The 17,632-nt window shown below is 38.8% G+C and overlaps 1 protein-coding gene and 1 long non-coding RNA gene across 3 annotated transcripts; one reads left to right on the top strand and one right to left on the bottom strand.

Moving 5' to 3' along the window:
• Positions 1-93: 93 nt before the first annotated feature.
• On the bottom strand, positions 94-6,916 carry LOC146553623 (uncharacterized). 2 transcript variants are annotated; one of them, XR_014889452.1, is made up of 3 exons: positions 5,021-6,916; positions 4,636-4,762; positions 94-347 (listed from the first exon to the last, which is right to left on the bottom strand). It is a non-coding gene; the product is annotated as an uncharacterized LOC146553623 (long non-coding RNA). The 2 variants fall into 2 exon arrangements; XR_014889451.1 differs by having other exon boundaries at positions 4,636-4,765; positions 5,021-6,915.
• Positions 6,917-7,891: 975 nt separating this feature from the next.
• On the top strand, positions 7,892-15,196 carry tfa (transferrin-a). The gene is made up of 17 exons (XM_085254045.1): positions 7,892-8,031; positions 8,122-8,273; positions 8,976-9,078; positions 9,212-9,403; positions 10,211-10,340; positions 10,437-10,492; positions 10,862-11,034; positions 11,141-11,294; positions 11,382-11,545; positions 11,637-11,733; positions 11,830-11,850; positions 12,442-12,606; positions 12,821-12,971; positions 13,297-13,364; positions 13,450-13,631; positions 14,544-14,736; positions 14,860-15,196. Exons 1-17 carry the CDS (start codon positions 7,992-7,994, stop codon positions 14,901-14,903), a joined length of 2,085 nt encoding a protein of 694 aa, XP_085110171.1. The 5' UTR covers positions 7,892-7,991; the 3' UTR covers positions 14,904-15,196.
• The last annotated feature ends 2,436 nt before the right edge of the window (positions 15,197-17,632 follow it).

Here is a 17,632-nt window from a genome sequence, read left to right as displayed (position 1 = left end):
GACAGATGGTGGTGATAACGTACCTTAAATACCAACAATTCCCCGAACGCAGGTGAAAATTCCACTAAGACCAAAAAGACACTGACACCAATATTTTATAAGCAGTGTTTTAAGTTTTAACTGTTCAGATTTTTAAAAAAAAAAAAGTTTTAGGAAGTATCTTGATGCATTCTCAATCATCAAGGTAAGTAAATCTCCAAAAGTTGATTCTGTTCATCTGGACGTAGCGTTTCGTCACTTGGAGTCATGCACGTGTTAACTGGTGCAGGGGTTTCTGTGGTGGAGTATGAGCTGTTTCCTTCCCAGAGATTTTTCTGTGTTTAAGTTTTTCACTCAGGCGTCCAGTCCTGGAAGAAAAGAGGTGATGTTTCTTAAAAATGTTACAGTGATCTATGTCAGTGGTAACAATCATAAGGCCAGGGGACTAGAAGCAGCCCAGCAAAGATCCACTATCTGGTCCACTGGAAGACTTTGGAAAATATGAAGGAGGGCATGAATTTTGGACTTTTAGATGGATTTATTAGATTTAGATTTCATTCATTTTTCTTGCTGATAAAGTCTCCTCCATGGCCATTCATACAACGCCAAAGTAATTAAGAGACAGATAAACAATTAAATGACAGAAAAGTTCCATCAGCTATTAAAAAAATTTGTTGTTTTTTAAAGTGGGTTCACAAAAAGCAATTTTGAAATCAAATCTTTGAATTGACAGAAGCTTTGTTTTGTAATTAGAGCACAGTCTGAGCTACCAGACGTTGTCTAATTTTGCGTATTTATTTCTTGCAGTTTAAGCCCAAACAATATTTCTTTAACATAAAGAAAAACGAAAATATACTGTTGAATTTACATGGCTGCTTTTATTAACCCTCTCGAGGCAGGCGTTGCCGATTTGCAACAGTTAAAAACTAACAACCTGGTTACCCCACATACATATTTTATGAGGTTTTTTTTTTACTCAGAAGTACCACTGCAGGACTTGGTTGTGCATTAGCAACAAAAAGTTTAATTTGAGCCTGAAAGGGTTAAGACATCACAGCCAAGTGTGTAGGTAAACTTCTTTTTACTAACTGAAATGGGAGTTTCACTGGTCTGGATAAAAAATGGGCTGTATGTGCTGCAAATTGAATGTTGGCTTCAAATTTTGTCCAATCAATCAAAACATCTTTCTTCGCAAATAAGAAATCTCACAGTTAATACAAGACTTGATGCTCCTGCATCACTGGCATCAACTCTTTGTGTGACAGGCATTATTTCCAGTTTGATGGGTTGACATATTGTTTGTCACACCCACCTAGAAGCAGTTGTCTGGTCTTTTTAAACTAATATGTGACCACTGCTGTGACTCATAGATTAGAATGAGATCTTTCCAAAAGAAAAATCCCTGAACAACACCTGAAAATTGTTATTAACAGTGCCTGGTGTGGGGGGCAGTGGTCAGAGGTGAAAGAGTACAGTGTGCAGCTGTGCAAACAGATGAGGAGTCTTGAGTCTGTTTCACTCCCCTCGCTGTGTGGATAATACAGTATGAGACAATCATTCTTTCACCTCCTGCTTTTTGTGTAAAGGACAAGGGTGAATAAACACAGGAGGGCGAAGGGAAATTTTATTGCTGACTAAAACAGAACAGCTAAAACCATTTCCCCCCACGAAAAATCGTTAAGCCCATCAGAAGTTTCGCAAGTCTGAGATTACTGTGTGTTCCAAAGTCACATCTTCAGAGTAGGAAACTCTTTAAAACATGCATTTTCTTTTTCACTTTGTCAGTCAGTCAGAGAAATTGTGTTTTTCCCCTGCTGAATTTCTGGTACCTCCAAATAAAGGAGCAACAGTTTAAAAGCCCACATCGAGTAGCAATGACCTAAATCAATTTCACACTGAAGACGAGTTGATTAATCGGTGCTGAAATTTTAATGACGCAGCAGGACAGCAGCCCTCAGGCTTTGTTTGTTCAAAGGGTTTGTCTGTTGCATAAAAGGCTGGTGACCCCAGTTGTCTGATTACCTCTTAGCTCATTCTCAGAACGAATCAATAACAGTTAATAAACAGTGAGCCATTTTTGGGTTGAGTTTAGACATAAAGTTCAGTTTGGACATCACATGAACCAGTACTCAGACTGGGATTTTAGTCTTCTGTGTCCCCTGGGGAGCTTTTTCAGAGTTTGAAAACTTTATAGGAGCTCCAGTGAAGATGCTGTTGGTGCTTGATGTGTTGACCTTTGATTTGTTCCTTAGGAGTCCCAATTTTATGACCTCCATGGAGTACCCACTAATATTTATGCATATTTGGAGAGTTTTTAGACTCTTGCAGGTTTTGCACATTTTCTTTTGTACTCTTTATGAAATGGATTTAACTCAATCAACAAAAAGTTACAAGTTACTACAACTTGACTGAAATCCATTAAGTATTGCTCATAACAGGAAGAGATGCAAATTAGCTCATATAAGATCCTTGCATGTAATTGTGTATCCCAGAATGAAAACCTAGCATGGAGGTTCAGTGGCTTTTCTGTAGACCTGCAATAGATTGTGTAAAAACACAGATTCTGGGGAAAGTATACGAATATCTGAAAATGTCCAGGAGCAAAAAGAAGCAAGGTGCCACCATAAATCTTTCAATAACTGGCCACCAGTTTCCCAAAACACACCTGAGTAACTCACTTCAGCATGATCCTCCAGTCTTCCTATCATTTCTCTACAGGTTAACCATGACATCATCTGCCCTCAGACTTGAGTGAAATCCAGATCTTTTGCCAAGTATATCATGAATTGATGAGGGAACAAGCCTCAACTTGCCATGAAAGTGCCTGTGAGTCTTAAAATCACTTATGAGCCTCTGAAAACGGGGATCTGTTTAGAAAAATCGCTGAAATTCCTAAACATCTTGATTGTTTATTTAAACTCCAGTGTGGTGACATTGCCCAAAAACTCCTGGAGTTTCCTGGAGTTGACTGTATGACAGGAATAATTCAGAATGACGGCTGTTCAGGTATCAGAGAAGCAGCTCTGAATGTGTCTCCTTCCACTTTAATGTCAATCTCTACTGAAGGTGCAATTAAAGTCACCATTTCTATCAGTGACGTAATAACAGTATGAATAACTGAGGAGCCCGATGTCTCTGATTCCTGATGGAGGAGATGGATGTTTTTCTACAAACTGACACTTTCTCAAAGTGTACTCATGTGTGGGCCTCAAGATGAATCACTCCTGGCTCATGTGTCACAGTTAACTCCAGTGTTGCCTCTCACTCAAACGCCTGCCTTGAACACGCCTTCACATCTTACAGTAGCACACAGCATTTCACCTGCACCTGAAGGGGTTATTGCATGCACAGTGGAACAAAACCTTAAAAACAAAGATGACCATAAAAAATACAACAAAGCATCTGCTCTTGAAGCTCACCCGTTTATGCAGACTACAGTACTTTGTTATTCCCCTGCTCTGTGTACTCTAGGAGAACAGCCATGGATGATAAGCTTATCTCCTCTGACTCAGCACAGTCAGAATGACTTAGCGAACAATAATCTCTGATACGCAGTCCTTCGCAATAATCCTACACTTCAGAAAGTTCAGTCACAAAGCTACAAAGACAAATAATGGTGTTCAAATTCATGTTCACAGCCACATATAAAAATATAGAACTGTGTGACGATTTTATTTGGTTCTGTTTTCTGATCTTATGACAAGAAACGGTCCTGCCTGCAAAAGCTGGACAGGTATGTTACGGGATTGCCAGGTGTGTTATCAAGCACCTCAAAGTCCTTTAAAAATGGGACTGACAGCAATAATCTTCTTTGATTTTTTTATAGAGTAAATGTTTAATTCTAGTGTGTGCGGCAGGAGTTAACCACCATGATGAATTAATTTCTGTTAGGATTAATAAAGTTTTGTAGAATCAAATGAAAGACAATTCATGGCCCAAGCAGTTCTGAGTGAAGTGTCAGCAAAGATTAACAAAAGCACAACATTCAGATTGAACTGCAGACTCACAAGACAGATACTGTAACGAGGGCTAAAATCATTCAAGATCAATTCCAGACTACATACCTCAGATGCCCACAACATTCATTTGTATTTCTTCTGGTTCATCTGAGTTCTTTAGGTTCATAACACAAAACAGGGCAAGAAAATAAACAACCCTTGCAGCAAATACCCCATCAGATCAGCTGCATGAGCAATATCTGTCCAGTGTATACCTAATAGAAACACACTCCGCACCCTAGCAATAGAAAGAGATGCTTATACACAGAAATGATTAACCTGGACTCCTGTGTCTCCTCCTGGGATTTAGTCCTACAATTAATACAATCATTCCACAAAAACTGAATGGCAGCCTGGCGCTACTTGGACTTCGACCCTCTCTGTATCACTGAGTGATGGATTTTCTTACAAGGAGGCCGTCATTCACAACACCACCTCCTCCTCCACCAGTCAAACACTACAGCCGCCTTCCCCCGGCTGTGTCCTGACCCTGTTTCTGCTGTGTCACAAAGCTGGAGTATGATGGCTCAGCTGGACGTATGGGGCAATCATGATGCCAAGTTTGCATAAAACATAAAAACTCACGTACTGTGGGAAGGAAGTGAAGGAACTGAAGACCTGGAGAGAAGAAGAACTACAAAACCTCACAAATGCTTACCATGCATGCACAAACACAGCCAAAGAAAGACAGTCAACCGGTGCCAGGTTCCTGCCATGCATCTCCCACAGATGTCCAGTGAAGTGCGCTCTGAGCATCATGACCCACATCATCACACTGTTTCGTCCTGCTGATTAGAATGGGAAGTAGTCATGATTTATTAAAATAAAGTTAAATACAAAATTATAATAACGATAAATGTAACTGATAATCTAAAGCACAGAAATATGTTTGTTATCAGCGTATTACAACTATTTGATAAGGTACAACTTTATTTGGCAGGAGATCAGTTTCTACTTCATAGATAAGTCTATAAAGTAAGCTTATCTTGATTTTGAGGACTTTAATCTCTCAAAATAAAGACTTGTGTAATCTGCAGACTCACCTTTGGACACATTTCAGTTTTGCTAGTTTATCTTCCAAGTCACACATTTGTGCTGATTACCTGAAAAAAAAGAAACATTTTACAATCTGTACTTTCCCTGCTTGTATTATTTAGGGGTACTTCCTGCAAGCCCACTCTAAGGTCAGCATAACACCTTAAAAATGTGCACTCAAACTTTCCCTACTCAGAACTGTCCTCTTTGTGGAATGGGTTTATTTTAGATGTAAACATTTCTCAATACTCAGGGGTATCATATTGATTTCTCAGCTGATGGTGAATAATACTGTATCAGAGACCCTGATAAGATGGCTGGACTAATTCCTCATGTTGTAAAGTAAATTTAACCATAGCAATATTAATACTTGCAATCACCTATTCCACAATTATGTGTTATTATATCTAGAGCTGGGAGCAAAATCTGCATAAATATTTCTTTCCCTCTTATTTTGCTTTTTTTTTTTTTAAAGAAAGAAGCATGGAAGAGATGTGCTTTTTGTTCCGATTATCAATTTTATTCATGGCTGGCCCAATTTCAAAGTTGGATGGGTCCAACCTTTATCTTTAAAATTGATATAAGGGATAATTTAGCTACTTCTGCTACTCATCATCTTCACTGGACCTTATTCTGTTATTAAAAATGATTATTTTAGTTTTCTATTTGAAGGAAACGGTTTCCAAGGCCTAATCCGTGGATCGACTTCCTTCGAGGCGTGGACGTCTATCAGCAGAGAATGTACCTTCACCTATCAGCAGAGAATGTCCCTTAGTCTGTAACACAGTCAAATATATTCTCAAGTAATATTCAAGCATGCCATTCAGCGTGTTAGTACGAGCTCGGGAGCAGCTTGGGAGAACAAGAAAACAGAGACTGCTTTAGATTGTCTTCCCAAAGTGACTCAACTTTATTCACAAGTACAACAGTTTATATAGAGGGTAAAATTCATGAGACAGCAGATTTATCAGTTTAAACCAGTACAGACCAAGATAAGGTAGCGTCTTCCTGCCCATGGGTGAAGAAGCATCCTTTGTGTAGTTTATCAGTTCAGCTACAATTGTGATTATCTCAGCGACATATTTTCAAGGCACAAAACGAAGAGTTCTTTCATTAGTGAAATCTGAAACAAACCATTTGGCCTTCAACAGGCGTCTCCTAAAAGATTAAGAAACTAATGTAGCTGAGGGAGTGATCTCTGTGGTATTTCAACCTTGTACCAGCCTGTGATTCTCACACATCAATTCTTGGGTCAAAGAGAAAAATAACTAAAACAAAGGGGCCTTATTGAATGACAGAGTTTTCCTGTATAATGTCACTATAAAACAATATCCAGTAAATGCTACCATGGTACTAAAATACCTAACAGTATTGTTCCTTTAAGTTTTACCTGCTTCAGCCAAGTAAGACATTTAAAGTTGCAAACGGACACAGCAGCACAGAACAAAAACTGCATGAATAAAAATGAATTTGGATAATAAAACACTGCAGAAGCAAGAAAGAAAAGCAGATGATGCAAAATAAAAAATAGATCAGTTTTCACTTACACAGGCTTTGGCTGTGGACGCAGGATGGTGTGCAGTCCTCTGCAGAGCTGTAAAAATTAGGTTAATTAGTTAACAATAATAATATTTTATTTTGATTACTTCATTGTGAGTGGTAAATTATGTCTCCTAATTCCAGAAATACTAAGTAGTTTCTAGATACAGCAAATATTCTTCTTCTTCTTATCCAATATTAAAGGATGGTGTACTACAGTAATGTTGCTACATTAAGTATTAAATCCATCCAGAATCATGTTTTGGATCTTCCAAAGTTACACCACCGAACATGCATCATTAAACATGAAATGTATTATGAGAGGTATTATGTGATATCTCTACATTTGATGGCTGAGAATAAAGGAAGCGGTCAAATGTGCAAATCAGCATGAACCTTAGTGCTTGCATTGGGTAATATTGACTCTGTAAACACAGCTCCCAAGTGGGTCACACAAACTGCAACTTTTCCAAGTAAAAAAAAAACAAAAGAAAAGTTTGCAGGTTCTGATTTTAGAGGCTGAATAATTATGAATATTGAATGAAACTTTCATGCCACTTCTGGATACAGAATAAAGACAATTATATTAAATTAAAAAACAAATTGCAAAATAAAGACATTTTCTCAAGAAATACAATATTTTGTGTGCTATATAAAGTCTGGTGGCATTTATACTTCTATTCCACGTATTTACTAAAAAATTAAAATATTTTACAGATGTTTCCACAACAAATATTTCAGGACATCCATTCTTTCCTGCAAAACATCACATGAGTATATTAAATTCTCTACTTTAAGCAGTCCAGAGTTATATTCTGAACCAAAGTTTCGATTTTTCTTTCTTTCTTTCTTTTTTAAGTTAACTTCAGCATGACTATGAAGATATTCCATTGCAGGGCTTTTTACATGTGGAGTATTTTTACATTGTGCCATATATACTTTTATTCAGACACCAAAATCCTTTTCACGTGGCTGGTTAGTCCTGAGACCAGAATGCTTTACTGCAGTAAAAACTCCAGGGGTTTTTGTTATTGTTTTGTTTTTTTACTCTTAAATGTAGTTTAGACTCTGTGCTGCAGAATGTTTTGTCCTCTGACCAAACCTTTAACCCACCTGAAAACAAAGATTTTTGGTCCTGCACGTGTATCCTAAATATGCTCATCTCTAAATATTTCTGATTTCAAATTGTGCAAACAAACTGTTTCAGATGACTAAATGTTATTTCGTATTATGTGGCAATTTCAGATTGTCCATGAAACCTAATCTCTGTCTTTTGCACACTAAAGTACACACGTGCGCCCCCACATGCGCACACATTAGGAAACCTGAGCAAACTCTGGCATTTTTATCTTTTGTCCCGGTCCACTCAGGTTTGCTATAAAAGCCCGAGCAGCCTCCCAGTCTCTCTGCTCTGCTGATCCGGAGACCCCACCGCCCAACATGAAGCCCCTCCTCCTAGTGGCGCTGCTCGGACTGCTCGGTAAAAGCTTTTCAGCCCCGCACTACTATATTTAATCACACACATGACATCACATTTTCAATCCAAACTGACATCCATGTGTTTTAACAGCCAGCGCGTTCGCCCGACCCGGCCCTCAGAAGGTGAAATGGTGCGTCAAGTCGGACCAAGAATTGCGTAAATGTTTAGATCTCGCCGCTGCGGTTCCTGCGTTCTCCTGTGTGAAAAAAGAAAACACCCTCGAGTGCATTATTGCCATTAAGGTGAGCGCTTTTTACATCCAGAGCACCAAATTAACCACAAATACTCAATAATAGATTTTGACCAGGGCAGTTGTTATAAACGCAATGTAACTGAAGTGCTTCACAGTGCTCGGCTTATTCTGAAATGTTACTTAAATAAAAATAAGTGAATGTAATGACTTCATTTTATTGTTTTTTTTTCTTCACTTTCTTCGAGTAGGTTCATACTCGAACTACTACTAAAACATATCTAAAGTAAAGATAAACTAACTGTATCTGCTGTGGAGTGTTCTAGAAAAATAGAGTCGAGTTAAAAAATAAAAAAATAAAATCCGAACCAAATGATTTGACTTTAACTATTTCAATTGTATCTAAATATTCAATTTCATTTGGTTACATAAATACAATTTAAATGTTACATTTAATGGAAGCTTGTCAAATAAAATTTATTTGATTGGCATGGATTCAGTTTATACCAAGCACATTTTCCTTGATGATTATTTAGCTCATTAAATAAACATTTGATTTTATATATTTCAGCTTTACTCACTTTACTCAAAATGATTGCATCATGTTTGCTGAGGATGAATAACCCCCCCCCCCCCCCCCCCCCCTTTTAAGTATTTAATGTGGGGGGAAAACTACCAATGCCTTCAACTTATCCAGTGAAATTCTATGTAAAAATGACTTGACCTCAGTCATACAGCAAATACTCTCCGGCAGGCTGGTGAAGCAGATGCCATTACTGTGGATGGTGGGGACATTTACACTGCTGGCTTGAACAACTATGACCTCCATCCCATCATTGCTGAGGACTATGGCGCCGGTATGTCTAGTCATCAGCTGTCGTTAGTAGCCTAATGAAATAAGCTCAAGCAAGAACATGTTTAGCGTTTTATTTGAATGTGATTTAGCTGTTTCAATAATATTATATCCATTTTTTTTTTTCATTCATTCAGGTACGGACACCTGCTACTATGCTGTTGCTGTGGCAAAGAAGAACACTGGATTTGGCTTCAGAGATCTCAGGGGGAAGAAATCATGTCACACTGGTTTGGGGAAATCTGCAGGCTGGAACATTCCCATAGGATCTCTGGTGACCATGAATGTTATTGAGTGGGGTGGCATTGAAGACAAACCTCTGGAGGAGGGTAAAGGACTTTTTGTTTCTGGTTAGCTAATAACATTTGACAGTTTTAGTGCATGTATGGTCAAAGGACAATAAGATCAGACCTTTTTATGAGAAACTGGACACCTGAGAAACAATTAAACACACTTATTTGCTTTACTGACAAGAATTTATTGACGGGATCAAAACTACAGGAAAAGTAGAAACAGACAGGGGCTACCTAGCTTCTTTTTTTTATTAGTCCTTTATTTAACCAGGGAAAAAAATCTCATTGAGATTAAAAATGTCATTTCCAAGAGAGACCTGGCTTCTGCCCAGGGATTATAAAATCCTGTGCCTGTCAGCACTTCTTATCACTTATAACACTTCCTTTTGTTAAATATAATTTACTGAAGTTCAAAAACTAGTCTGTTTAGACTAGTTAGGCCTGTTAGACAGTTGAACAAATCAATATCCATCCATCTTCTTAACCAATTCCAGATCACAGGGGCTGGAGCCTGGCTCTCAGGGTGAGAGGCGCGAAAGGTTGCCAGTCTGTTAGGGGCCAGGAAAAGACAGGAAAACCACCCACACTCACATTCGTACATATGGTCAGTTTAGAATTGACAATTAACCTAACATGAAAGAAACTGGTGTATGCAGTATCCCATGCAAGGGGATGCAAACTCTGCACACACAGTATAATATGAAACTTCTAAATGATAAAAATGCATATGGGAACTTTCATATTTGTCTTTAAAGGGAGACAGTGGTGACACTCTGGCTCTATTGTCAGTGTTTTGGTTTTCTTTTCTAAATTATGACCCTGGCCTTGTTTTTTGTTATGCAGCTGTGAGCACCTTCTTCCATGCCAGCTGTGCCCCTGGGGCAGCAAGAGGCAGCAAGCTGTGTGAACTGTGCAAGGGAGACTGCTCCAGGTCCCAGAGGGAGCCTTACTATGACTACAATGGAGCCTTTCAGTCAGTGTCCACTTTTTAATGCTTCTCATTAGTGAACATAAACGTCTACACATTTAGCCAAACCTTTTATCTGTAATAATATGACTTTTGTGACAGGTGTTTGGTGGAGGGAGCTGGAGATGTGGCTTTTGTGAAGCATCTCACTGTGCCAGGTCAGTATCACAACAACCTTTATCCATTCTAACATGTAAAGAAGCACTGAATCATAGCATTGTCAGGTTTTATTTATCAAAAAAAAAAAAGCTTTACCAAGATTAAAAGTTTCATTTTGAAAAGCGACAGGGACAAGAGGGGACCTGATGAACATGCATGACATACAAATACAACTGTTGCACACTGCACAAGTCAAGGACAAGTTGAGCAGAATTTCAAAGCAAATTTCAGAGCAATCACGTTGACCAAGAATGTCATTTTCTCCATTGATTAAAATCGTCTTAAACGCCCTGAAACTTCTACAAAATATGGGAAAGGATAACTGTGAAAAACACTGATGTAAAACCTGTGTCATATCACACTTCCAGAATCGGATAAGCCATCGTACGAGCTGCTGTGCAAGGACAACACCAGAGCACCTATTGACAACTATAAAGTCTGCTCCCTAGCCAGAGTGCCAGCTCACGCTGTTGTTACTCGCAAGGATCCACAGCTGGCCGACTTGATCTGGCAGAGCCTTGACCAAGTTCAGACTGACCACGTAGGAAGTACACTGAATAACATCTAATTTCAGCGTATTCTGATTCCTTGTGTTTCAGCAGCCTCATTGCTTTCCTAATGAATCATCTCACTTGCTGCCTTTTCAGAGCTTTAACCTCTTCTCATCTGAAGCCTACGCACCCGCCAAGAACCTGATGTTCAAAGATTCAACAGTGAGGCTCTTGAGGGTGCCCCCAAACACAGACTCCTTCCTGTATCTGGGTGCGAACTACATGAGCATCGTCCATTCCCTTAAAAAAGGTAAAGAACACAAGCAAGACAGGCAGAAACGCAATTGTTAGTCAGGTGTCAGTCTGGCTTATGTCTAAGTCTTTCTTCCCTCTCTAGAGCAGGCATCAGACGATGCATCCCCTGCCATCAGATGGTGTGCTGTGGGCCATGCTGAGACCGCAAAGTGTGACACGTGGAGCATCAGCAGTGTGTCTGGGGACACCACCTCCATTGAATGCCAGAGCGCCCCTACAGTTGAAGAGTGCCTGAAGAAGATTATGGTAAACTCTGGAGGAAATATCAAAATCTGTTAATTTATTATTTTTTGTCTCCACTCTGTGACATTCATCTCTGCTTTGAATCGCCCCGCAGCGTAAAGAGGCCGACGCAGTGGCCGTGGATGGAGGTCAGGTGTTTACGGCTGGAAAGTGTGGCCTGGTTCCTGTCATGGTGGAGCAGTATGTGCAAGGTAGATAACAAGAAGAAGAAATAACACACACACAATCCTGTGTCTTATTTCAACTTTTTTATGAGTAATATTTGTTCATTTTGTCTCCTCTCACAGAGTTGTGCAGCCGCTCTGATGGTAGTAAACTTTCATCTTTTTCCTCTTCTTTTTATGATATGGACAAATTTTTTAAAAAGTCTCGAAGTGCATTATTTTAATTGTAACACAACTTCAATGACCTGTTGTGCTGATGACCAGATTTGTATTTTTATCCTTGGACTCTACCACTCTACTACTACAACTATAATTTAACTAGCTTTATATGAACAACCAGTTCAAGGAATCCTTATTTATTAGTTTATCCTCTGAAACTTCTGAAGCTTTGAACAACAGGTGGATGGAGCTTGTCTTCATTATATATTAAGGATATAGTCTCTTTATGGCATTACAAACAACCAAGATTAAAAAAACAATACTAAATAAATCCCCAAATTGAGTATTTACATAAATCTGGAGACCTAGCATTTAGCTCAAAGGTATTGCTTGTACATTGTTTAAAATTTTAGTGGCTCCGGCTTTGTAAGTGTCCACCATTATAATGAAAGATGACCTTTAAAAAGTGGATTAATTTCAAATTAATCAGTGACAAACAGAGTAGATTTATATGAATGTCTCTCTGCAGTTGAATCATCTGAAATGTCTACCTCTACTTCCCGTATCCACTCTCAGTCACATCCTCCTCATACTATGCTGTTGCTGTGGTAAAGAAGGGTTCAGGGGTGACCTGGGACACTCTGAAGGGCAAGAAGTCTTGCCACACAGGAATCGGCAGAACTGCTGGCTGGAACATCCCCATGGGTCAAATCTACAAAACAGAACATGACTGTGACTTCAGTGAGTGACTGCAAGCTTCTCCTTCTTTTACCAACAGAAAGAAATTTAAAGCCACCCACAGAAATCATGCAACTCCCCTTTTTCTAAAAAAGTTTGTTTAGATGACTCACGTGATGAATCTGTATTTAAACAAAAGCCACAATCTTCCATTAACCTTGACAAAAGAGAGGTTTGCTGATTGTGGAACTCTTTCTGCATCTCTTCTTCTCATCAGCCAAGTTCTTCAGTAGTGGCTGTGCCCCCGGAGCAGAGCCCAACTCTCCGTTCTGTTCTCTGTGCGTCGGCAGCGGTAAAGCTGTGGGAGACCAGGCCAAATGCAAAGCCAGCGCTGATGAGAAGTACTACGGTTATGCTGGAGCCTTTAGGTACAGCAAGAAACAGAATGGCATCGCATACAAGTTTGTGTATAAGGAGAAAGTTAGCAAAGAGACGGGAAGCAGAGGAAAACAATCTTGCTCAATCTTGCCAGCTACTGTTATGTTTTTTTTTTCTTATATATTTCTTTTGTAAACAGCCAAGAATGTGTCAAGAGCTGAAGCATGTTTTCCTCCTAAAACCAGAACTTTTTAATCGTTTTTAAAATTTTTGTGAACTTTAGCAGTGATAAGGTGTAATTTTTAATTGGTTAGCCATTTACCCCCAACTTCACTCTTTGTCTCCAAAGTCATGATGTATGGCATATCATTACAGGTGTCTGGTTGAGGGTGGTGGTGATGTTGCCTTCATTAAACACACAATTGTGACAGAAAACAGCAATGGTAAGAGGACTGCACTGATCTGCACTACCTGCTCCGATGACATTACAACAGCTTCTAAACTTTATTCCACCTCTCTTTATCGAAGGTAACGGTCCAGACTGGGCTCGTAATCTGAGATCTTCTGATTACCAGCTCATCTGCCCTGGGAAAGGACCAGTGGAGATCAGTGAATATGCCACTTGTAACTTGGCTCAGGTGCCTGCACACGCTGTGGTGACGCGCCCAGAAAGCCACAGTAAGGTGGTCCGCATCCTTCAGGAACAGCAGGTTTGTGATAAAGTCTAAGATAGCTACTTGAAATGAAATAAGAGCTTAAAATAAAATTGTTGTTGTTTCAAAGCACTGAATTCCCAGTGCAAAAATCTGACATCAAGGTTCAACTTCTCTAGCCGACACAGATGCTGAGTCTGAAATAGAGAAGCATCCTTTCATTACAGAAGCTGCATACAGTTTGTTTGGCATTCTGTTTTGAGCACAACAATGAATTTTTAACCGATTTTTCCAAATAGTTGCCAATTAACTCTGACAACTTTAACATTGTCCCTTTGTAGGGGCTACATCTAAGACTCTACAGGCCTCAGTTAACAAGTTAAAGCTTATGACAGCAGAATTAGAAAAATACTGAGCAAATGTGGCTTGTTTGGAAAGAAAAAGCCGCTTCTCTCTACAGAGAACATAGCAGGACAGCTATATATATTTGCAGAGTTGCATCTGAACAAACCAAGAGACTTCTGGAACAATGTTCTCTGGGCGGACGAGACCAAAGTGGAAACGTCTGGCCTTAATGTACAGGACCACGTTTGTTGAAAATCAAACATATTCGCACAAACACCTAGTAGAAACTGGTGGTGGAGGGGTGTTGATTTGGGCTTCTTTCACAGCAACGTGGCACAAACACTTCAAGTTACTGCTCCCAAAGTTGATTCTACTTGCTACTGAATCATGGAGTGTACTTAGTTTGTCACGACTGCATAGAGTCCTGTGAAAACTTTCTTTTTGATATGACTGTACTTGCACTTGATCTCAAGTGGGGGGGACCTTGGCATTTCAAAAACCAATAGTTACAAAAGTTATGATGACTTCTGTTTTTCCACATTCTGTCGGTTTCAATGAGTAAAGTAACCAGTGTAATAGAAATCTAAACTAAATAACTGCTTCAAACCTAAATTGTGTTCTTAGGCCAGATTTGGAAACACCGGAACCGATCCTTCATTCAGAATGTTCCAGTCAGAAAATGGAAAGAACCTCCTCTTCAAGGACTCCACTAAGTGTCTCCAGGAGGTACCACTGGGAACAACCTATGAGCAGTTTTTGGGAAATCCTTACATGGACGCCATGAAGGCAGTGAGACATTGCAGCGAAACTACTCCAGGTTTGTACTACTGCAGAAATTACTTAGCATTTAAATGTTACTTTTGTACCATCTTGTACCAGATAAAATAACATTCATACTCGACATTCTCCAATTGTTTTTGTTTGCCTCTCTTCCCAACAGATCTGGAAAAATCTTGCACATTCCATACCTGCCAGCAAGGCTAATGGAGATGTACAACACAGTGATTCAGCCATCTTACCCACTTACTTCCTGCACTTACCCAAACATAGTGTTTCTCCTGTCTCCTCTTCTGATCTTACTATAGACTTGTTTTTAGAAGCACAATTGACACCAAATATCATCAGTCCTGCCAATCAACAATATGTGAAACGATCATCTCCACATATAGCTATTTTTATGCTGCTGAAACAGCATGTTACACTGCATTTGTCACTAGATCAACTATGTTTTGTTAACACACGACTGACTTTTCTCAAATAAAGACATTTCAATGCTCTTTCACGGTGAAAGCACAATTTCTGACAACGCTGATGGTGTTTTATCTGATCTTCTCCCTTAATGATTGTTACCAAAAGAACAAAAAAGAAAAGACAATATTATCACATTTACTGCAAGTACCAAAAACACTGAGTCACTGGCTCGAGTGCAGGTTTAAAGAGCTGCTGTCTGAAGGTGCATTCAATAATAATGAAACATTAGGTGAAAAAACATGTAGCAGAATGACTGTCAGTACCGGTAATGTACATTATACAATTATAATACAATAAGTATAACTGTAGACTACATTTTATTAAAATGTGATTTCACTAGCTACCTTCAAATTGTTACCAGTCTATATTTAAGCACATGGATGTACAGTTTCTAACCGTGGTAGTCAGCTGAGCTGCATTTCCACAGGCTTCGCAGGCAAATGAATAAATAAACATAATTTGAGGAAAATCTGTTTGAGTGAATCGCACAGACAATGTGGCACCATCTGCTTTTTGGATACTTTGAAGACTTTTGGATAATTTACATTCAAATCAAAATCCTGTGGCATGAACAATGTGAAGCTGTTCCATCATAGAGACTTCACAGCAGGTTGGCATGTTCTGGAAACCCCTGTTAACACTTGGCTGGTGAACAAACACATGGTTGGATTAACCTAAACATGGGAAAAGGAGCTTTGGAATATGACTCCTATTTGACACAACTTAGTTCTATTCAGATATGCAGTATATTTAGGAATATTCACCCTGTACTGTACATGACAAAAAGAAGAAAAACTACATCAGTTAATGCTAGAGCTGATTTTTTTTTCATGAATCTGCTGAATACTTTTATACTTTATATATATATATATTGTCAGAAAATAGTGAAACATCCAAGTTTCAGTCCAAAGTGGTATTTTTATATCTATACAGCACTGAGCAAAAGTCTTGAGCCATTCCTTATTTCTTTATATTTCTTTTTATATATCTTTTCATTGAAAAACTAGACCAAACATCTAGTTTGTTGCCATTTGTTTGGGTGAATCCACAAAAAAGGCTAATGGCAACACTGTACGACGGGCATAAAATAAATAGTATTCTTGGCGCAACATGAAAGTTTGGCATATCTTAGTGCGGTGTGCTGTGTATCCTTAAAGAAAATCTGTGGACACTGGACAAGTGGAGGACAGAAGAATGAGTAGCAGGTCTGAAAAAAGTATCAACAACAAATGAAAAGTTTTTGAAAGTCATCTTCTGAAGAAATCTGAAAATATTCCAGAAAAGACCTGACACAGGACCCGACAGACACATCTGGCCCTCAGTTGATCCCTCTGCTGTTCACTGAAACCTCATTAGAAATGGTCTCGCTGGAGGGCCATCTGAAACCATGCTCAAGAAATGGAAGCAATAAGAAAAGGCTGAGGTATGCAAAACTGCACAAGAACAGGTATTACAATAAAAACACAACAATGACAACAAATATTTTACCACATTAACAAATACTAAAACTAACAATTTTTATTTTATTTTAGTTAGCTGTCCAAGTTGACAAGTTAATTTTTTTCAAGGTCTAGTTTTTATTTTTAGCTGTGTTAACTAAAACGAAAACAATCTTCCCCCATACAATATCGGTTTTTAGTTTCGTTTGAGTTAACTATAATAACCTTTCCAACAGGTCAGTAATGAATCCAAATATCAATTTTTCGTCAAATCATTGTGAGTGTGCACAGAGGTCAGAAGAGAGGTACAACAGTGAGTGTACACTGCCATCAGTAAAACACAGTAGAGGCTGTGTCATGCTTTGGGCTGCATTTTAGCCAGTGGTGAAGGGACTGATCCATTGATCTACCATGCAATACCACCTGGAAAGCATTCCATTGGCATCGCCTTCATTTTCAAGCAGGACAGTGATTCTAGAGACAATGGGAATGGTATATACTCTATTTGCATGAATGCTTGCACATATTTCATACATATATCTATATATATATATATATACACACACACACACACACATATATATATATATGAGAAATGGCTTGAGACTTTTGCTCAGTACTGTACTATATTCCCTTACTACTGCTTTGTTAAACAACTCAAAATTAATATCAGATACATTAGTAATTATTTCATGGTATTAAACAGATTAACATTAAATAAATAGAAATGATCAGATTCCCAATCAAACATGATGCAGTAAAATAAAGTTAAGCTAACTTCATTATCTTCTGCAACAAGAGGCTAATCACAGTCTACTCAGCAACATCATGTCCCAGCTGTGATGGAAATGTAAGTACTCAAATGCGCTTTTTTAAAACACCGTAAAAGAATTAAAGATATCAGCTTAGTGTTGTTCCAGATAATGGCTCACTTTGAATACGGAGGCCTCGGTTGATCAAAGGAGTCAAGCTCCTGCATCACATGACCAAGGAAATTGCATCAAATTTTAATTTCCCCGGAAG

The sequence above is a fragment of the Mchenga conophoros genome, linkage group LG18 (genome assembly GCF_057382185.1).
Source record: "Mchenga conophoros isolate Kocher_MC1m ecotype Shallow Benthic linkage group LG18, M_conophoros_male_GT1.1, whole genome shotgun sequence".
NCBI lineage: Eukaryota > Metazoa > Chordata > Actinopteri > Cichliformes > Cichlidae > Mchenga > Mchenga conophoros.
Note: the sequence above shows the minus strand (reverse complement) of the source record. Positions and strands in the feature narration are given on the sequence as shown.

What these genes read in the sequence shown, in the direction of transcription:
- tfa (XM_085254045.1), top strand. Translation starts at nt 7,992, where the DNA reads ATGAAGCCCCTCCTCCTAGTGGCGCTGCTCGGACTGCTCG. An exon ending in AGTGCCTGAAGAAGATTATG is followed by an intron (nt 11,546 to 11,636) that starts GTAAACTCTGGA and finishes ATCGCCCCGCAG; the next exon opens with CGTAAAGAGGCCGACGCAGT. An exon ending in GGTTATGCTGGAGCCTTTAG is followed by an intron (nt 12,972 to 13,296) that starts GTACAGCAAGAA and finishes ATATCATTACAG; the next exon opens with GTGTCTGGTTGAGGGTGGTG.